The sequence below is a fragment of the Misgurnus anguillicaudatus genome, chromosome 23, assembly GCF_027580225.2.
Source record: "Misgurnus anguillicaudatus chromosome 23, ASM2758022v2, whole genome shotgun sequence".
Classification (NCBI taxonomy): Eukaryota; Metazoa; Chordata; class Actinopteri; order Cypriniformes; family Cobitidae; genus Misgurnus; species Misgurnus anguillicaudatus.
Genome location: NC_073359.2, coordinates 9,951,385 through 9,973,416, shown reverse-complemented (window position 1 = coordinate 9,973,416; position 22,032 = coordinate 9,951,385). Strand labels below are relative to the sequence as shown.

Genomic DNA, 22,032 nt, shown 5'->3' with positions numbered 1-22,032 from the left:
CGTATATAGCAATGTATATAGTCTACTTCAAAATAACATTCCCATACCTGCGTCTTTATTATTCCACGCTGCAGTTTCTCCTTCTGACACTTCAGAAGGAACTTCTTGACAGCATGCTGGATAGTGACGGCAGCTTGGTTGCGGCGATTTAACCAGGTTCTCACTGCTCTCTGTGTCTTGATGATGTCTTGTCTATCTTTAAGATATCTTTTCCTCTGCAGATTTGCCCTAAAACATTGCTGGAAAGTAGATGTGGAGCATAAATAAATGTAGCTCTTAATGTAAACGTACGTGAGCAATTTCAGCGTTATGGATGTGACATCTGCTGTCAAAACTTGAAATATACATTCTAAGAATGTATTTATTTAATAGGTTAAACCATCCATTTTATATTTTCCTAAACATCTGTCCAGACATCAGAAAAATAACACGGGGCGGTTTCCCAGACAGGGCTTATCCTATCCCTCCCCAGATTAAAATGCATGTTTGAGCTGCCTTCATTTAAATTCGTCTTGCACGGACACATCTTAACATACATCAGTGTTCAAAAATCATGCACCTTGCCTTTAAATGTCCTAATATAACTAAAGCCTAGTTCTGGATTAATCTAAACCCTGTCTGGGACACTGCCCCTATATGTTTTAGATGAGGGGAAACGTGACAAAAGGGACACAAGTTCTTTTGGAAGTTTTTAAAGGAATTCTGTGAATCAAAATGCACAAACCAAAAGCAACACTGCAAAAAATGATTTTCAAGAAAAAAAATCTTAGTATTTTTGTCTTGTTTTCAGTAAAAATATCTAGAAATGTTTAAATTAAGATGCTTTTTTTGATGAGCAAAACAACCCAAGAAAATAAGTCTAGTTTTAAGACCAAAAATATCAAATTTAAGTGATTTTGTGCATAAAACAAGCAAAAAAATTGGCCAATGGGGTAAGCAAAAAATCTTGAATAATTTTCTTAAACACTAAATTCAAGAAAAATATAAGAAAAATGTGCTTGCAAACAATCTGCCAATGGGGTAAGCTATATTTTTTTCTCTTGAATTTAGTGTTTAAGAAAAATGTTCAAGATTTTTTGCTTACCACATTGGCAGATTTTTTTGCTTCTTTTATGCACAACATCACTTAAATTTGATATTTTTGGTTTAAAACCTAGACTTATTTTCTTGGGTTGTTTTGCTCATCAAGAAATGCATCTTAATTTTTTAAAGAATTTTAGATATTTTTACTGAAAACAAGACAAAAATACTAAGAATTTTCTTTAAAATGATTTTTGCAGTGAATATTATCCAAGAAATGGAGTAAGGATGAAACTTCAAAGATAAAATATTTATTTAAATTCTTGCGTGTGCATTTATGAGAAAGAAGTAATGTTTAAAAATTTCTCTGTCAAAGTTTTTAAAGCATTTTTCATACTTAATTACTATTCTGAAAGCCACAGTTATGTCTAAACTGCAAAAAATGATTGATAAGAAAAAACTTCTTAGTATTTTTCAGTAACAATATCTAAAAATTCTTAAATTAAGATGCTTTTTCTTGATGAGAAAAACGACCCAAAAAATAAGTCTAGTTTTTAGACCAAAAATATTTAATTTAAGTGATTTTGTGCATAAAACAAGCAAAAAAATCTGCCAATGGGGTAAGCACATTTTTCTTGAATTTAGTGTTTAAGAAAAATGTTCAAGATGTTTTTGCTTAAAAACTTAAATTTAATATTTTTGGTCTAAAAACTTGACTTATTTTCTTTGGTCGTTTTGCTCATCAAGAAAAAGCATCTTAATTTAAGAACTTTTAAATATTTTTACTGAAAACAAGACAAAAATACTAAGATTTTCTTTTCTTGAAAATATTTTTTGCAGTGTATGACAAAGTTAGTGCATGGGTATTGAAACCACCAACTATTGACCTCGGAGATATTGGAAAGGTAAAAAGCTTTTGGTAAAAATGCTGATTGACATTTAGCGAATTTTTTAAATACGCCGCACTTTCGCAGCATAAATTGCAGATTTTCGTGTGCAAAATATGGGCAGGGCTTGCATGATTTCATAATTCTCGCATTTTCCTAGCAAAAATCACATATCTTAGCAGAAAGTTGAAAAAAGTTGCATTTACTTCACACAAGCGCAGCCATGTCCCCTGTTGCCATGGGAACGTTATGAAGTTACGTGAACTTGATTAAAAAACTGCAAACAGTTCTTGCAAGTTCATGCAATTTCATCGCATAAAATTGCATAAATATCCCGCATATTTCATCGCATTTTTTAAGAAAACGTGCCGCAAGATCAAGGATTTTTACCCGCAACAATCACAAAAAAAACTTTTTTTTCCCGTTTTTCTGGAAGGACTGAATAGACAATCAAGTGTACCTGGATGTAAAGGACCAAAGAGATCTGCCTCTTGGCTACTTTAAGGGTCCAGTGTGCACGAACAGCCCTCTGAATCCTTATTGCACAGAGATGATGGTAAACAGCAGCGGTGAAGCGGTGACGTCTCGCAGCAGCAACCACTTCTTTAATCTATATGGGGTGAATAGGCAATATTGTAATTTTGCACCTATTTGGCAGATTCTAGTACTCAAATAGTTCATTTTTCAAGCACATTTCCAGTAATTATATAAATTGATAAACGACAACTTGCCCGTCGTCTTGCGAGCCAACCACGACACGCAGCCTGAAGACAGACAGCAGCGTCGCATCGCTTCCTTAGATTTTCCTTTTCAGCTCTAGCCAGCTGCAGGGCTCGGAAATGTCGCTGTAAAGTGACGGCAGCAGCTCTCTGCTGTTTATATTGACGTCTTTGGGAAAAGCTCCTGAATGCTGATTGTATCGTCACTGCTGCTTTGATTTCCTGTGGAAATATTAAAGAAATCATAGTATTTAGTTATTAAAGAACAAGATATGCTCATTGCTCAGCTCCCCTAGAGTTAAACATTTGATTCTGGCAGTACCACTTTTAGCATAATCCATTGAATCTGATTATACCATTAGCATCATGCTTAAAAAAATAACAAAATAGTTTCGATATTTTTCCTATTTAAAACTTGACTCTTTTGTAGTTACATCGTGTACTAAGACTGATGGAAAATAAAAAGTTGTGATTTTCTAGACAGATATGGTTAGGAACTATACTCTCATTCTGGCGTAATAATCAAGGACTTTGCTGCCGTAACATGGCTGCAGGAGGCGCAATGATATTACGTAGTGCCTCAAAATAGTCCCCTGCTATTGAAAGTTACCAAGGGGATTATTTTCTGCTGCTGCACAATATCATTATTATTATAGTACACGATGTAACTACAGAAGAGTCAAGTATTAAATATGAAAAGGATTAAAACTCTTTGTTTTTTGCGCAATGCTAATGGTCTAATCAGATTCAATGGATTATGCTAAGCTATGCTAGAAGTGCTAGCGCCAGACCCAGAGATCAGCTGAACGGATTCCAAAATGGTAAAAATTAGATGTTTGACTCTAGGGGAGCTGGAAAATTAGCATGTTTTTCAAAAAAGTGGAGTGTCCCTTTAAATTATAGACACCATTTTGAGGTTTTCAAAGTTTCATCTGTACTATGGCAGTCGAAGCACAAAGAAAGACAAACGTACACAAGTTTAATGCAAAAATGTTAAAATAATGGGACAATTCAGTAAAAAACTGATTAGCCGAGCACAACAAATGAAACAACATATGAATAAGCTTTTTTTTTAAATGGGCCAATGACCCCTGTATGAACTAATGGACTTTGAAAAATGTTTCCCAGAAACTGTTAAATAGATTTACTGTCAATGATGATAAGTGGGTCAAACACAAATGTGACCCAAAACACTTTAGACCTTTTGTATTGAGACATTTCAAAATTGCACAAACCAATTTTTTGCACCCTCAGATTCCAGAATTCGACCTAATATTGTCCCATCTTAACATATATCAATGGAAAGCTTGTTTATTCAGCTTTCAGATGATTAATAAATCTCATTTTCAAAAAAATGCACCCTAATAATTGGTTTTGTGGTTCATAGTCACATTTATCCTATAAGACAACACTTTCGAAAATAATAATTACCTTCTGAATGGAACCTCTCACTTGCACACCTCTCCATAACGCCTGGATACATATAACAGACTTTCTGAACTTCATGAAGTCAGATCGCTGTTTCCTGGCGATCAGAGTTTCCTTCCATCTTTGCTGAATGATTCGGACACTGCGCTGGACCGCCTGAAATCTTGGTAGGTCAAATGGTCACGTTAGGACTCCAATGGCATCAACACTTAAATACAGATGCTTTAGATTTCACAGACATTTTCGTTACCTTAAACGTTGGCGTCTTGCCTGAACGCATCGATTAATGGTTGCAATAGCAGCCCGTTTTAAGGTGTAGTTTCGCCTAGCTAGGCATCCTCGGAACCAAGCTTGAATTTTACAGGCAGCCTGTGTTTGTATAGCATGTTGTCTTGTTTGATAAGCCCGAAATGCGGTCTAAGGTTAAACGATGACAAATCAAACATTAAAAATATACTCTAAACAAAAAACAGGGAGTGCTGGCATAAACAGACCACTTAGCTAAACAAACACATTTGGACTTACTTGGATAACAACAGCAGACCATCGCAGTTGAAGAAACTGGGCACGCTCTTTCTGGCAAAGTCGAAAGGCCCTGTAATGCATCTGTATAACACATACAGATTCCTTGAGTAGCTGGAACTTGCGTCTCTCAAGCATTCCTCGATAATGTGCCTGTTCAAAGGTGAGAAACAAAATTGGCCCTTTCAGTAAAATCAAGACACTAGTGGCCCCTTCTATTAAAATATAAAATAATATGTGGGGGCTTGTCCGGTATATGCTCAAACTGATTTTGCCAAGTGGTTGATGTCCTCAAGGCAACATATTGTGTTGACCCAAGGACAAAATTTTTCTAAATAAAACCTAAATCCACCACAAACCCCAACCACAACCAAACCCTAAAATCACAGGGACATGATAAGTAAAAAACAATCCTGGTTGTAATCTTAAACTTAAAACAAACTGTAAACTTATTTCTGAAATCTGATTGGTTGATTGAAATGTTGTCCCAGGGTCAACATAATGTTGGCCTGAGGGCATCAACCACTTAGCAAAATCACGAGAGCCTCCGGGATATTGATTACCTGAATTGTTATGGCGCTTGCCCTCATTCGCTGAAATCTTCTGTATTCAAACTGTCCACGTATTCTGGCCTGAAGGATTTTTATGCTTTGGAGGGTCTTCAGGTAACTACATCTCTGCTCTGTTTTTGCCCTCTGAGCTCTGTAATGTTTTTGGAGAGTAACAGCTGCAGCCTGCAATCTGCGGTATCTTCTTTGGGCTGCCAACATTCTGTATTGGGCTTGCAACTTCACAACACTTGAGCGGAGCACCATATAGCGTTTGCGGTATACTTGCATACGCAACACAGACTGGATTTTGATTGCGGCCCGTTTTCTCTTAGCAAGCCTCCTCGCCAGCATTCCACGCAGGGCAGACTGCAAGGTTAGTGTGGCATGCCTAAGAGCCAAGAAGCCATTCCGCTGATCCTGGACCAGTTTTTGTGATCTATACCACTTTTGTATTAGCATTGCACTTTCTTGCATCTTAGCATGCTGAATTCTAGTGCAGTAGCCTCTGTAGGCAGACTGGATTACAATTGCTGCAGCTTTTTCTTTCAAAAACTGTTGTCGTTGTAGATGCATCCTTAGGTAGGACTGGATGGTTCTGGCAGCATTCGTCCGCCTGGCAAGTTTTCTTGCTTTCATGCCTCTGAAGGACTGTTGCAGGCATAGTGCAGCCTTCTTAGCCTGCTGGTATCTCTGCACTTGCTCATCCCGGAGCTTTAAGGCTCTGAACCTCTGCTGAAGAACCCTTGCTGCCCACAGCTGTCTCTTAAATGCATTTCTTTGCTGATGCATTCTGTACACAGCCTGTATAATGATGATTGCCTTTTGCTTTTCTGCTAACTGCCTCCTGACAGAGTGTCCTCTAAAAGTTGCCTGAATGACTATGGCAGATTTTCGCAAATGTAGAAAGCTTTCCCGATTGGCTTTAGTCTGAATATATGACCTGTAATGGCTCTGGATAATGATTGCAGACAACCTCATGGCCTGAAACTTAACCATCTCTCGGTGTCTCCTAAAGTATGACTGAATCAAGATAGCTGCGTGGCGCTGACGTAGAAGTGTCCTCCTAACTTTATGGCCTCTAAAGCATGCTTGAAGAATAAGGGCACCTTGACGCATTTCAAGAAAATGCTTTCTTTGCAATTTTGCTGCATTTGCTGCACGGAATCTTTGTTGAATGGCAATGGCAGCATATTTCATGGCTAAATAGCGCTTACGAGCACTGCAAACTCTGAAAGTTGTTTGAATGATGGTGGCAGCCTGATGCATTTGCTTCAAAGTCTGTCTGGACTTCATGCCACGATATGCAGCTTGAAGAATCACAGCAGCATTCTTCTTTTCTTTCAGCGCTGCCATCTCTTGCCTTTTTGTTACGATCGCTCTGAATCGCTGCTGTAAAACTGATGCAGCCCACTGCTGTTTCTGGTACTGTCTGAGTTGTAAATGTCCACGTAAATGCGCCTGAATCACTGTCGCAGCTTGGTGCATTTCTCGCAAATGGTTGCGGACTTTCATTCCCCTGAATGCTGACTGAATAATCACAGCAGCATTCTTCTTTTCTTTTAGTGCTGCCATCTCTTGCCTCATAATTTTACTAGCTCTGAAACGTTGTTGAATAGTATTGACTGCCCATCGAAGTCTTTGGAAGCGCAACTTGAAAATGCACTTTCTCACATGAGACTGAATGATTGTTGCAGCTGCATGCTCTTTGCGGATCTGCTGGCGGACCTGCAATCCTCTGAAACCTGATTGAATTACAAGAACAGCGTGGCATTTAACAAGATAATCTTTCCGATCTCTCCTTGCAGCCAAAACTGATCGATAGTGTCGTTGACAGAATTGAACAGCTGCTTGGATGGACAAAAAGCGCTGCCTTGCTTTGTAGGCAAGGAACTTCCTTTGAATGATTGTGGCAGCAGCATGCATTTTGGCAATATTACGACGTGTACAATTTCCCCTGTAAATGGCCTGAATTGCTGTTGCACTGTGCCGCAGCCTTAAAAAGTTCTCCCGTGCCTCTTTTCTCAGTAGATGGCACCTGTATTGTCTCTGTATGACAATTGCTGCCAGTCTCATGGCTTGGAATGGCACCCTGGTCCTGTACATTCTGTATGATGCCTGAATCACAGTGGCTGCTTCGTGTCTTTTGTGGATCTCTTTTCTTGTTCTCATCCCTCGGTACACGGACTGCAAAGTGATGGCAGCTGTTCGCAAGGAGCAGTAAGCTTTACGCTGTTGCCTTGCACTTAAAATTGCTCTGTACTCTTGCTGAATACACAAAGTGGCATTTCTAAGGGAAAGGTAATCAAGGCGTTGCTTGTACATTCTGTATGTCTTCTGGATAATTACAGCAGATTTGTGTTTTTCTGCAATTTGCTTTCTGACCATCATTCCACGGAAAGCTGATTGGATCCGTAGGGCAGATGTTTTCAGAGCTACATATTGCTTCACGGTAGCATTTTTTGTTACGATTGCTCTGAATCGCTGTTGTAAAACTGATGCAGCCCACTGTTGTTTCTGGTACTGTTTGAGTTGCAAATGTCCACGGAAATGCGCCTGAATCACTGTCGCAGCTTGGTGCATTTCTCGCAAATGTTTGCGGACTTTCATTCCCCTGGATGCGGACTGAATAACAACAGCAGCATTTTTCATCTGCAAGTAGCTATCTCGCATGGATTTGCCAGTTTTGTAAGCTCTGAATCGTTGCTGTAAATTTGACGCAGCCCACTGTTGTTTCTGGTACTGTTTGAGTTGCAAATGTCCACGGAAATGCGCCTGAATCACTGTCGCAGCTTGGTGCATTTCTTGCAAACATTTGCGGACTTTCATTCCTCTGAATGCTGACTGAATAACAACAGCAGCATTTTTCATCTGCAAGTAGCTATCTCGCATGGATTTGCCAGTTTTGTAAGCTCTGTATCGCTGCTGTAAAACTGATGCAGCCCACTGTTGTTTCTGGTACTGTTTGAGTTGCAAATGTCCACGGAAATGCGCCTGAATCACTGTCGCAGCTTGGTGCATTTCTCGCAAATGTTTGCGGACTTTCATTCCCCTGGATGCGGACTGAATAACAACAGCAGCATTTTTCATCTGCAAGTAGCTATCTCGCATGGATTTGCCAGTTTTGTAAGCTCTGTATCGCTGCTGTATAATGATAGCTGCAAACTTTGCAGCAAGAAAGGAAATCCGTACTTTATGCATTCGGAACTGAGCTTGGATAATAGTTGCAGCTTGATTTTCTCGTTTCAGATCTTGCCTGATTTTGAAGCCACGATATAAAGCTTGTAGCGTTATGGTTGCCTGCTTCAATCGTAAGTAGCGGACTCTATGTGACTGTCCAAGTGCAAATGCCCGATAGCGTTGCTGAATGACAACAGCAGCATGTTTTTGAGCTAAAAATGTACCACGGCAAATGTAAGCTCTGACCACTGACTGAATCAAAATGGCTGCTTGGTTTCTTTTCTGAATCTCTTGTCTTGCTTTTCTGCCACGATAAGCACTCTGAAGCACAACGGCCGCTCTTTTCATTTCAATGTATTCAGCGTATATTTTCCTTCCCTCTCTGAATGCTCTATATCTTCTTTGAACGACAACAGCAGCACGTTTCATTTCCATAAACTGCGTCTGTGCCACATATCGACGGTAGTGTGACTGAATGATTTCCGCACACCTGTGTAGGTGACACACCTTCCTTCTCGCAGCTCTTCCTCGCCATGCTGCCTGAATGGTCACTGAAGCGACTTTAAGAGCCTTATATTCCAGTCTTAACTTGTTTCCCACCATTTTAGCTCTGTATCTCTGCTGAATAATAATGGTTGATCTTTTCAAAAGCATGAAGTTCTTCCGAGCTAAAAACCTTCTGAAAGCAGTTTGAATCAGAAGTGCAGCTTGATTTCGTTGAGCGACTGTTCTGCGCACATTCCATCCACGGAAAGCTGCTTGCACAAGAAGAACGGCCGCTTTTACCTCCAAATACCTCTTCCGCTCCTCTTTCCTTAGGACGCAAGCTCGGAACCACCTCTGAATCAATACTGCATTTTGCTCCATTTTAGATATCTGTCGCCTGACCAAGTAAGCCCTGAACGCACTCTGAATGACAATTGATGCACGATGCCTTTTCTTTAAAGTCTGAAACTTGCATCTTTGATGGTGGCCTCTCAACCATGCTTGAATACAGATGGTTTTCCTTTTTATATCCATGTATTGTTTATTACAACGCTGCATTCTGTACCATGTTTGAATCCGTAAGGCTGCAGAGCTTCTTTCCATAACCTTTTTGGCATGCCACTTTCGAAAAGTTGCTTGGATCAGAGAGGCAGCATGGTTTTTCTTGATGAGAGCTCGAATTCTCCAAGCTTTGTACTTTTTCTGTGGGAGTATAAGAAAAACGCAAAACAATATGGTGAACTACATAAGCCATCGTAAAGAGACAGAAATTATTTCGTTTTTCAAAATTAATAGATTATAATTTTTGCTTTCGAAGCAGCAGTAGAACAGAAATTCATCAAGTAAATTCCAAGGCAATACTTTAAAATCTAAATAATTAGTTTTAAGCAAACAGAATTGACTTTGTCTATTTTAGGTCCATTAGCTTTTCATTTATTAAATTATTGACTTTATTTCATTCAAAATTTAAGACACACCTAGTATTTCACAAGACACACTCCTGGACATACCTGAATTAAAGTTGCAGCAGCATTTTTAAGAGCAAACTCTCTTTCTTGTTTTAGCGCTCTCAGCATTTCCTGTGCTGCGTGTCTTCTCCAGAACGCCTGGATGACGACGGCTGCCTTATTCTGTCGGATTAGGCGCCTTTTCATAATGAACCTCCGAACGAGCGTCTGGATTTTCGTAGCAGCTAGGTTCTTTTGCTGTATGGGCGGAGCATATCAAATGTAAGAAAATCATTCTCATCAAGCCACTACAGAAGAGAGCAAAGATACTCTTACCCTATTAAGCTCAATGTCCTTCTGTAGCTTGTATTTCCTCCATGCACCCTGGATGACTCGCGCTGCTCTTGTTTCGTTACGAAGATCCAAGAGACGCGCACAAAGAAAGGACAGGTAACATGTGACCACCTGGATAGATTTAATTTCAAATTATTTGTGATATAAGGAGCTCAAATAATGTTACACAAGCACACGGTTTCATTGTTTTGTTGCTAACACAACAAGTAAAAATATAATAAAAAGAGTTTTAACCTTTTCATTCGGGATCGTGTTGGACATGTCCTCTGGATTAATCATGGCAGGAACTCCTCCGAGATAAGACACAGCTGTATTCACCAACTGAAAGTTACTTTTTTCATTCTCAAGCAGCTCTTTAAAGTCCACCGATGCGGATTCTGAAAATCAGGAAGAAAAATATACATAGTTAAGACAAATTATCAAACCGTTAAATACCCATAAAAAAAAAAATTGCAATCATTGACTACAACTCTTTAAAGGATTACTCCGCTTTCATAAAAAGTCCTGATATTTACTCACCCCCATGTCATCCAAGATGTTTGTGTCTTTTTTTAGAAAATCATTCCAGGATATTTCTCCATATAGTGGACCTCAACAGTTCACAGTTTCAATGCAGTTTAAAATTGCAGTTTCAAAAGGCTCTAAACCAGTGGTTCTCAAACTTTTTCAGCGTGCGGGCCCCTCTTGTGTACAGTGCATTCTTTCGCCGCCCCCCAAAGGAAATTTATGACAAAAACAGTTCTAAAAATGTAATATTTTAATTAAACAAAACATTAAATTATACCCAGTAGTGCTGTTGGATAGTTGGCTTATTATGTTTTAGGTTTAATTACACAGAATTCATGATAAATTAATGTGTTTTATAAAATGTCATAAAACTGGGGCCCCCTGGCACCATCTCGCAGCCCCCCATTTGAGAACCACTGCTCTAAACGATCCCAACCGAGGCACAAGGGTCTTATCTAGTGAAACGATCATCCTTTTCACCCCAAAAATAAAAAATGTGTACTTTTAAACCACAACAAGGGTGGCCGTTCGTGTCAGTACCGCCGGACACGTACGGACAGGATTTCGGGTGCACTCTCCAGAAGTCGCATTGCTTGACCGCATACATCATCAAGGATCAATATTTCAGGGTTCAATTTTAGAAAAGCAACCGTTACATTTTAAGGTAAGAATGAAACTACAATGATTGTATGTCTTAAAAGAAATAAATCTTAATTTTCTAATGTATTTTAACTGAAATGTGAGAACCTCAATGACGTATGCGGTCAAGCAACGCGACTTCCAGAGAACGCAACCGAAATCCTGTTCAGGACGTGTCCGGCAGAACTGGCACGAATGGCCACCTTACTTCGAAAGGTCACATTTTACGTGTGAAATGCACACCTGCGGCCCATTTTATAATTGTGTCAATTAGGGGTGTAACGATTAATCGTGCAAATGCGCGTTTTCTCAATGAATGAATTTGAATGAATTACGGTGAAATCCCGGCACATCCGAGCACCAGGGGGCGCTCTCATGCAGAAACTCCCTTTGTGCCACACAAGAAGTAGCATTACAAACGCTATTCCAGGAAATGTCTACACAGGAATATTTATAGCGCTGTTCTTCAATTTGTTTCTGTTTTTTCATGATAATAATTAATATTTTTATTGATTTTGTGTGTTGCTTTTTTAAATGCAGGTTATAAACGACTCCGACTCATAATGATTTTAGATTGATAAGGACTTCCTACTGACCAAATGCCGTAATACAGGCACAAGCTGTGCATAAAACAAAGAATCGCAGCCTTGCGATTCAAAATCGATTTCAGACAGGCATTTTTAATGAGGACCGCGATTGAATCGCGATTGAATCGTTACATCCCTAGTGTCAATAAACTGTCACAAAGATGTTAATTTGTATCATTCCACACTCAATAATGTCTGAACAGTCCTCTTTCACCACACTTGTAAACACTGGAGTGGTTGCAAGACGATAAATTGTGGTTTAAAAGTACTTTTTTTTTTTGGCAAAAATTAAGATCGTTTTGCTAGATACGATGCCTTGGTTGGGATCGTTTAGAGCCTTTTGAAGGTGCAATTTTAAACTACATTGAAACTGTGAACTTTAAAGGTCCACTAAAATCCACTATATGGAGAAAAACCTGAAAACAAATTAATTTCTAAACTGAACAAAGAAAGACATAAACATCTTGGATAACATGGGGTGAGTAACTGAAAGGAATACATAGGCACAAACTGTATGGGTAACATTTAAGATATCATTTTGTTGGTGCTTTTTCTTATTTTCGAACTTCACATAGTTGCTGACATACATCAACAGTTCAAGGTGACCATAACTTTGAAGACAATTCAAAGATTTTTCATTTTTGACAGAAAAAAAAATTTAATATCACTTTGGAAGGATATGGAGGGTGAGTAAATGACAACTTTTCCTTAAAAAAAATCTGTAGGTTATAACAGAAATTTTAAGATGAACAAAAAGATATTCCACCTTGCATCGATGGCATGGTATCAAAGGAGCAGTCTGATTCGCTGGAGGAGTTATTGAGCTCAACTCGGCCGCGTTGACCACACTCTATGGTCTGTGTTGTTTTGTGTTGAACGTTTTCAACAGGTAGATAACCAGGATGATAATGATGGATCAGGTAGCAAAGCACACGACCATCTGAAAAGGACACTGTGAAGTTCTCAGCCTGCAAAACAACAGAGAAATATACTAAGTATTATGTAAACGCAAATGTATTCGAAGTAACAAAAACCTAACAATTAGAAGACACTAAATTCATTCTGTACACCCTGTAACTCTACAACCTAGTTTCTACGACCCAAGGATTAGACTAAAAAAATGTTAAGAGCCGTCCAAACTGAAAACAACTTGCACTGACATATCTTTAAATACATCAGTACCCTTTGTTTTCCCTAAAAAGGCACACAAGTAATGTTTCTAGTAAGGCATGTTTGTTAAAGGATTAGTCAATTTTCTTAAAAAAAAATCTAGATAATTTACTCACCACCATGTCATCCAAAATGTTGATGTCTTTCTTTGTTCAGTCAAGAAGAAATTATGTTTTTTGAGGAAACATTCCAGGATTTTTCTCATTTTAATGGACTTTAATGGACCCCAACACTTAACGATTTTAATGCAGTTCAAAGGACTCTAAAAACGATCTCAAACAAGGCATAAGGGTCTTATCTAGCAAAAAATAAATAAAAATAAAAAATATGCACTTTTAATCCACAACGTCTCTTCTTCCTCCGGCTGTGTGACGTGCCAGCGCGACCTCACGTAATTGCATAATGCAGTGGAAAGGTCACGTGTTACACATGTGAAACAGACATTTGCGGACCATTTTAAACAATAAACTGACACAAAGACATTAATTAGTATCATTCGACGTACAACAACGTCGGAACGGTCCTCTTTCTCCACACTTGTAAACACTGGGGCGTAGTTTCGCATACGTCATCCGTGAACACTTGACGTGATGACGTATTACGTGAGGTCGAGCTGGCGCGTCATATGACCCGGAGATAGACGAGAAGTTGTGGTTTAAAAGTTAATATTTTTTATTTTTCTTGCCAAAAATGACAATCGTTTCCCTAGATAAGACCCTTATGCCTCGTTTGGGATAATTTAGAGTCCTTTGAAACTGCATTAAAACTGTTAAGTGTTGGGGTTCATTAAAGTCCATTAAAATGAGAAAAATCTTGGAATGTTTTCCTCTAAAAACATAATTTCTTCTTTACTTAACAAAGAAAGACATCAACATTTTGGATGACATGGTGGTAAGTAAATTATCTGCAGCTACCACTCTGGAATGACATTAGGGTAAACAACCATTTAATTTTTGACTCACCTTTAAATTGTAAAACTCACACACAGCATTGACCCAGTCGAGCAGCAGCGTTACTTTCTGGCTGTGATGTTCGAAGGCTTGCGTCGCCTTCATTTTCGTCACTACGGCTCCTTTGTTAGCGATTAATGAGGCCAACTTTTGTTTTGTTCTCCAGGTTTTCCTGAGAAAACTGATTTCCTCTTTAAGCTGGTTCTCATCAAGTAACACTTCCACCTTTGAAGAGAGATCATATAGGTATACATTTTAAAATTGTTATCAGCACCTTTATTTAACTATACATTTTACTGTATTTAAAAGCAGCTATTTGACTAATGATCTGTATATTTTGCTTTGGTCAATACCTGGAATGTAAAGATGATTTTCCACAGGAGGTTAAGGGTCTTTTCCCTGTGTCCGTCCACAATGTCTCTGGAGTCAATAGTTGCTCCTTTAAGAAAATAATCATTTCAGAACAGTGTATAGATCATTATTGATAAAGTCTAGTTCATCTTGCCAAAAAAGAAGCAGAGATGGTGCTTTAAGGTATAGTCCAGCCAAATATCAAAATTCCCCTTTACCCCTTTTTGGGCTTCAAAGTCAGAAATTTTTCCCTGATCCTTGTTTTCCCCCATTATAAGCTTGGAAAAGCAAAGACATTTACTAAATAAACTCCAAATGTGCTCGTCTGAAAGATGACGGTCATATGTATCTCAGATTGCTTGATGGCGAGTACATCACAGGGTAATTTTTTGACTGGAGCATCGCTTTAAAAGTACCGATATCTCACCATGTTCATCCCGAAGATCAACCCCTTTGTCTTTCAGCACCTGTAGGGCAACGTCAACATTGTGCACTTTCTGAAGACGGCTGATGGCGGGTATCCGGAGCTTTCTAGACAAAGTCCAGTCTAGAGTGAAGAGCTCCATAACACGCCTGTGGATAAAAAAATGAAAACATTAAGTGATTTACGATGCACATTTTGACAATGTTTTTTATTCATTTCCTGATCAAACATACACCAAACGAATGCCACATCTCAGGTCAACAGCAAGATTCTTCACGGCAAAGTTGAACTCGTCCAAAGGAGTCTGAACGTGGGACACTGCTAAGCCCAGGTGACCGAGGTGACGTGACAAAATCCCTTCACCGCTGAGAAAGTCTCGTGAGAACGCAAGCAGCAGATCTTTACTCGACTATAGGAATAAAAACAACAATAAGTGAATTGACAATGCACTCCTAATAGAGACAGAGCGCAGCGCGTCACAACCTGAAAACCACGCCCACCGGGGGGGAAAGCAATCCAACAGTCTCCCTTGACTTTGTATTGCAAAAGGCCGCCTCCTTGTCATTTCTGGCTTATAACAAAAAACTGAATAATGCCTAAAAGCTGCTTTGGGACAATATGTACAGCTAACAAGCAAAAGAACACAGAAATAAGTTTTTATAAGCTGTCGAGCCGAGAATAAAGTGGATCGCCGATTACGTTTCCCCCTATTGGACGCAGTTTTACTAATAGAAGTACTATGAAAAGTTGCCTGTTTCCATTTCTGTGTCTAAACGCTCATTTTTTGAAGTCGACAGCTTATAAAAAATTATTTATTTATTTTTTTGGCGTGTTAGATGTACACCTTGTCACACAGCAGCTTTTAGGTATTATTCTGTTTTTAAGTTTAATCTGTAAATAAGTTTGTATAAGCTGTCGACCCCAAAAAACGAGCATTTAAAGACACAAAAATGGATACAGGCAACTTTTCATAGTAATACTATTAGTAGAACTGCGTCCACTAGGGGAAAACTAAGTCGGCGATCCACTTTTTTCTCCTTAAAGGCTGGGTTTTACGGCTCGACGGCTTGTGGAAACTTGTTTCTGGGTTCTTTGGCTTGTTGGCTGTGCGGGTTGTCGCACAGCGGCTTTTGGGCATTGTTCAGTTTTTTGTTGTGGGCCGGAGATGACAGGGAGGCGGCTTCTCGCAGTACGGGGTCAATGGAGACGGTTGGATTGAATTCCCCCCCCCGGTGGGCGTGGTTTTCAAATTTGCATAACTGCGCTCTGTCTCTATGGATGGTTGGGGTTGTACAAACTTTTATTTCAACAGATGTCGAATCCACACATAGAAACTGCTAGATAAGTTGGATGGGTCCATACATACCTTTTGCATCTCTGTGCGTGCCGTAGCTCTGTCTGACGCATTACCCGCTGGCCTGGCTTGGCACAGGGACTGGGGGTGGGTGGCTCCAGCTGGCGTGCTGCTCCCAATAAGTGACAAAATGTATATGTTGTATGTCCTACATATAAATAGGAAAATGTTGGCGTTATTTTGTCGCTTATTGGGAGCAGTGTGCTGGCTGGAGCCATTTGCTTCCGGTCTTTGTGCTAGGCTAGGCTAGCAGTTGGTACATCAGTTGTGGGACGCATTGAGATGGGGGAGGTATGTATGGACTTATCTAACTCTGGGGGATACATTGAATAAGCTAAAGTCCCAAAAAGTTGGTGTGTTCCTTTAAATCTTAGCATCTTATCACTTATGTTATTGCATCATAAATCTAACATTGTTTGTTTGCCATGCCAGCTTCTATGGCCATTTTCATGACATTTCAAGTTAAACTACATAAATGTTTTACAAAATCAGTTAAACCTATTTGGTTAAAAACTACTATAAGTTTCTTCAAAAAAGTTAAGAGTAAGAAGCCTTCTCACAGGGTTAAAACCAGCACATCTAATACAAATGCTTTAGGGATAAAGGTCATGAAACATTACCTTGAATTCAGCATCCATGCAGAACAAACAGGGATCATGCTGAATGAGTCTGGACTCTTTGGCTTTATCCAGAAAACAGACCAGCAGGAGAAGTTTCTTTAAGGTGAAACGAGAGAGAGCTTCCTCGTGGCCTGTTGAGGTAAAGGAGCACAATGTTAGGAGACTCGAACCAAAAACCTTGTACAGACACCAAATGTTTAAAAGAAAATAAAGGCTTAAATATTTGCTCAATTGGTAGAGCATTGCATCATGGGTTCGATCCCTAGCAAACACACATACTGATGATAAAAGAAATACACAGATTGAATTCACTTTGGATAAAAGAGTATGCCGAATGCATAACTGTAAATGAGTCAATGACGTGACGTTACTTATTTTGTGTCCGTATGGTTCAATTAAATGTAAAAGGATTAAAATTTCAAAATTAAATTGCAGATTACTTCCAAAAAAGTCTAAAGTTTCTGGTTTTATTTCATTTTGAAAAAATATTTGGGGGATAATTGCAAAAATGTCAATGTGGTGTAACAGGTCTGTGTCAATTGGTGTAACTAGTTTTTTTTTAATGAAAATATAAATATATTCATAAAAAATGTGGAATAAAATATAATCATCTAGTTTAGTGTAATATGAATTTTTACATACATTTTTAAATCATTTGTCAAAGATTACTTAGTAAAACAGAGCTGTTTACAGCATATGTCAGGATAAATATTACATATTAAAATTTACATTTAGAAATAACTAATAAAATGATATTTTAAAATGATTTTTTTTATGATAACGCTTACATGCCATCAAGCTTGATACAATATTTAATATTTCTCATTCTTTGGCGCAATTGGCGGTTACACCATTTGACATTTTCCAGTCCATTCAGTCTTAAAGGGATAGTTAACACAAAAATGTCCATTGACTTCCATAGTAGGGAAAAATATTTTGATAAATGATGAAAAGCACAGTTGATGGTACCCATTAAATTCCATCATATTTTTTATTCCTACTATATAAGTCAATGGTGACTATCTGCTATGTGTTTACCATCATTTCTCAAAATATCTTCTTTTGTGTTCATCAGAAAAAATAAATCCATACAGGTTTAAAATAACATGAGGATGAGTAAATAACAGAATTTTCATTTTTGGGTGAACTATCCCTTTAACTTTCATAAAAATGGTGCAAATCAACATAAATACACTATGTGCATTGAAATAAACCTGATGCATGTTTTAAAAACCGTTTTTGCAAATACAATTTTATGGCTAAAAATAAAACTTGACAAGACCAAAGAAATAAAAATGCAATCTTACCATCTCTGTACAAATTTGGCACTTTAGCATGTCTGTACTCAGCAGCAATGTCTGGGTTCCAAAGCAGACGTCCAAGAATAAACATCGCCAGTCCTACAACATCACTGTTGCTTTCAAGAGATATCAGCTCTCCAAAGATTGTCTGAGATGAGAAATGATTTGGATGTCAAATATACAGTTGAACGTTAAATCACAATTTGTTATAACATAAATAATACAATACCTCAAGCCCAATTCGCAGCCAAAGTGGATTGAACGACAAAAGCCAATTGAGAACCTTCTGACGTTCACCTGAGAAGTGATATTGGAAATTAATTAAATATTTGAAAAAATTACAAATTGGAGTGGTTTCCCAAGCAGGGTTTAGATTAATCCAGTTCCACTAAACAAAAAGGGAGATATTTTGAGGAAAATTTGAAACCAAATTGTTTTTGAGCACCATTGACTTTAATAGTAACTAGGGATGCACCGATATGGAAATTTTGGCCGATACCGATAACTCTTTATATTTGGGGAATAACCGATATATATATAGGCCGATAAATATTCATATTATTTTCACAATGAAAAACTCCCAGACCGCAGACATCTTGTCTTTGCGCTAGACTAGCATACTCTTCTTAAGTCCGCAACACGTGTCATCTTCATGCTATGTCACAAAAAGCACCAATCAAAACTCCACATGGCCAGCAATGAGCAAGTGAAGTGGTTCAACAAACCAAAATAATCCATCATTTATCGGCTTTCATTTATCAGCCTAATTTTGCTATCAGACCAATAACCGATAATATTAAAAATAAGCAGTTATCGGCCGATAACGATATGCCGGCTGATATATTGTGCATCCCTAATAGTAACCAAAAATTACAACTTCGCCATTATTATTTACACACCCTCATGTTGTTTCAGTCAAAATCCAATCCAATCCATTTTTATTAATGATGTTTGGGATTTTCTGGTTATTATGGGGCAGTTTCCCAGACAGGGCTTATCTAAATCCCAGATTAAAATGCATGTTTGAGCATCCTGCATTAAAATATTTTAACATATATCAGTGTTATTGCCTTGTCTCAAGATGCTCACCAGTATTGTTTTTTGTAAGGTTTGTTTGTAAAAATGAATTAAATGTCCTAAAACAAATAGGGCCTAGCCCTGGAATAATCTAACCCTGTCCGGAAAACCAGCCCAAAGGATTTGTAATCTGGTTACCACCTCAGGCACCATCCACTACCATAGTAACCAGAAAACCTTTCAAGCTTCAAAAGGACACAAACGTTTTAAATAAATAACTCCACTCGACTTGCGTCAAATACTTTAAAGCATCTTGAAGGCATTTACTCATCCACTTTCATGTTGGGGATATTGGTGGTTACACATTTTTTTTTAAGTAAATATCCTAAAACTGCCTAAACAACAGTTCAGCCACAGAGAATAGTGCACTAAAGGCAACACCTTTAAAAAATATTGGGTTCTGAAGAACAAAGAAATTACATAATGGTGAATAATTGACAACATTTTTGGGTAAACTATCTCTCTACCAGTGTTTATATTACAAACTTGCAGTGACCTCTGCTGGACAGAGGAAACTATAGCAAGCAAACTTTATATTATTAAGTGACATCATATTTAAACTTTAAGGGTGGGGTGCATGATCTCTGAAAGCCAATGTTGACATTTGAAATTACCCAAATAAACCCCGCCCCACACATATGCAACCCAGGCAACGATGTCGGTTAGTAGACACGCCCCTTACTGCTGATTGGCACTTTTCCAAAGTGTTTTTAAAAATCATGCACCCCGCCTTTAAGCAAATTAATTTGTTGATTTACAACGAGTCTAATCCCAGTTTGCATACCGATGTCTTTCCAAAGATGTCGGTCCTTTCGCACAAGCAGTCTCTTGGCTTCCACCTCCAGTTCCAGTCTTTGGATGGCTTTTACCATGGCATCAGATGTAAAAAGCTTGCAAGCTGCTCGCCGAAGGCGGTTTAGTCGTTGACGGGCTGTGTAGGTCCTAAAAGACATCTCCTCTTTTGTTGGTGCTTTGGGTATGTTGAATTTCTCATTCCCCAAGGTTAAAGACAAGGCGTTCACTAATAAAAAGCAAAAAGAGGAAAATATGAGACATTATCGTATTACGGCCTTTCAAGACAACTTGAAGATAATACAAACTCAAATTTAAAGCTAAAGCGTGTAATTTAAAAAGCCGAATAACTTAAATTTATCTGATAAATATCCACAACATTGGTGCATCTAATGATTTTTGCAGTTTGGTTATGTAAGAGTTCCCACACCTTAGTGAATTTCAAATTTAAGGACCTTTCAAGGACTTTCCAGGTCCAATACCCTCAAATTCGAGGACTAAATGTGGGGACACATTTCAAGTGAGAGTAAGGTTACATTGTGCTACAGATACATTGTTACAGTTCCCTTTTGAGGGAACTCGCGCTGCGTCACTGCGGTGACACTTTGGGGACGCCTCCAAGGGTAAGTGCGTCTGAATGTGTATATCAAATTCAACCAATGGTGAGGCTTGACGACAAAGACAGGGTGACGCGGGAGCCAGGAAGTATATCGCCATCTGAAATACACAGAGGCGGTGCTGAAATGTACTACACTACACAGGTCAGGATTTTTTTTCTACAAAACTTCGCATAAAATAGATTCAAGCACTTTTAATGACCTGTATCTATGTATGTATATTTTCGAAAACTTCCCAGGGCCTTGATTTTTCCCCCCAGATTTACAAACTTTCAAGGATTTCAAAGACCCGTGAGAACCCTGTTAAATGAATATTCACACTTAAACATTAGCCATATCATGCAATAAAACAAGTAAGATTAAAACTAAGGCCCAATTTTTAGGCTGTAACCCACTAAACGTATATGACTACAGGTGACGGCAGCATGATTAACATTGCATCTACTTAGATGTAGGAAGTATGATGACTTATGCTGCGTTTACACCAGCCGCGGTAGAGGCGTGAAGCGTGAGTGATTTCAATGTTAAGTCAATGTGAAGACACGTTGACGCACGTCTGGTGGTCTCGCGGCACGGATTAGGCGTTTGGCGCGGAAGACGCAATTCCGCCTCATTGGCGCGTCTAGTTTGCGCGAATGGCGCGAATTGAACGCCTGGTGCGGTACACGCGAATTATGCTTTTTTTGTGCATTTTGCGTTTGATGCGAATTTGCGCGTTAACCAATCAGGAGCCTGCTTGCTGCTGTGGCAGCAGCCCCGCCCGGAGTCACTCATTCAACCTGAAGGAACGCTTGATAATGTCCACCCGGAGCTATACGACACAAGTTCTTATTTCTATAGAGACGGGACTAAAAAAGACCTCGCTTGGAAGAGTGTCAGTGAGGACATCGGGCAGCCTGGTAAGTTGTAATACACATTTCACTTTTGAGTCACGTGACGTTTATTGACCCACGCCCTTTATTTTCCCCCTATAGTAAGGTTACCAAATACAAACCGGTAACTCTCTCGATAAATGCACAATCAACATCAGTCATCTTGCAAACAGACAACAGCATAGCACTTGCCCCTCCCAGAAGAAGTGGATTTTGCCTCTTACGCGTGTCAAATTCCTGCTTTTCCGCGCGTCTACTTCGCTCTAGATGCGCAAATGCATTCAAACTGTTCAAGCAGCAAACTAGGCGCGGTAGACGCGATTTTGATGCCTGATATGCGGTTAGTGTAAACGCAGCATTAGAACGTATAATGTGTAGTAGTGGTGTCCCATTTCTTAGTGGAATAGGGAAAGGTTAAAAAAGTTCCACTCTGTTTCAAGGGGCAAGGGGTGAGCGGTAGGCGTAGGGGTATAACATAAAATTGGGCCTAAAAGAAAATACACTTACCCTTGGTAACTTCAGTGGCAACTTTGAAATCATCAGGAGTAAGAACGTAATTCATCCACCAGGTGAAGCCACTCTCCTGCTTTTCGATCCATCGCTCGTCGTAAAACATATTCTTGGCGGCAAACGGCAGCGGGTGCCTCGGTATGACTGCCATTCCGATATAACATCAGTTA

At 39.0% G+C, this 22,032-nt stretch overlaps 1 protein-coding gene and 1 long non-coding RNA gene across 2 annotated transcripts in view; one reads left to right on the top strand and one right to left on the bottom strand.

Annotated features, from left to right (window-relative positions):
- The window catches only part of aspm (assembly factor for spindle microtubules), a 31,821-nt gene that overhangs the window by 6,142 nt on the left and 3,647 nt on the right, over positions 1 to 22,032 (bottom strand). The window contains exons 6-25 of the mRNA XM_055217895.2: positions 21,860 to 22,006; positions 19,856 to 20,092; positions 18,224 to 18,291; positions 18,001 to 18,142; positions 16,694 to 16,824; positions 14,953 to 15,128; positions 14,723 to 14,868; positions 14,298 to 14,383; positions 13,957 to 14,169; positions 12,591 to 12,792; positions 10,326 to 10,468; positions 10,074 to 10,202; positions 9,801 to 9,995; positions 5,140 to 9,492; positions 4,580 to 4,729; positions 4,305 to 4,471; positions 4,058 to 4,217; positions 2,639 to 2,848; positions 2,368 to 2,517; positions 48 to 239 (exon numbers count right to left, since the gene is read on the bottom strand). Coding sequence (XP_055073870.2) covers positions 48 to 239; positions 2,368 to 2,517; positions 2,639 to 2,848; positions 4,058 to 4,217; positions 4,305 to 4,471; positions 4,580 to 4,729; positions 5,140 to 9,492; positions 9,801 to 9,995; positions 10,074 to 10,202; positions 10,326 to 10,468; positions 12,591 to 12,792; positions 13,957 to 14,169; positions 14,298 to 14,383; positions 14,723 to 14,868; positions 14,953 to 15,128; positions 16,694 to 16,824; positions 18,001 to 18,142; positions 18,224 to 18,291; positions 19,856 to 20,092; positions 21,860 to 22,006 — 7,397 coding nt within the window. The remainder of the gene's footprint in view (positions 1 to 47; positions 240 to 2,367; positions 2,518 to 2,638; positions 2,849 to 4,057; positions 4,218 to 4,304; positions 4,472 to 4,579; positions 4,730 to 5,139; positions 9,493 to 9,800; positions 9,996 to 10,073; positions 10,203 to 10,325; positions 10,469 to 12,590; positions 12,793 to 13,956; positions 14,170 to 14,297; positions 14,384 to 14,722; positions 14,869 to 14,952; positions 15,129 to 16,693; positions 16,825 to 18,000; positions 18,143 to 18,223; positions 18,292 to 19,855; positions 20,093 to 21,859; positions 22,007 to 22,032) is intronic.
- LOC129453590 (uncharacterized) lies at positions 14,067 to 14,904 on the top strand. Its single transcript, XR_008647491.2, has 2 exons — positions 14,067 to 14,190; positions 14,769 to 14,904. It is a non-coding gene; the product is annotated as an uncharacterized lncRNA (long non-coding RNA).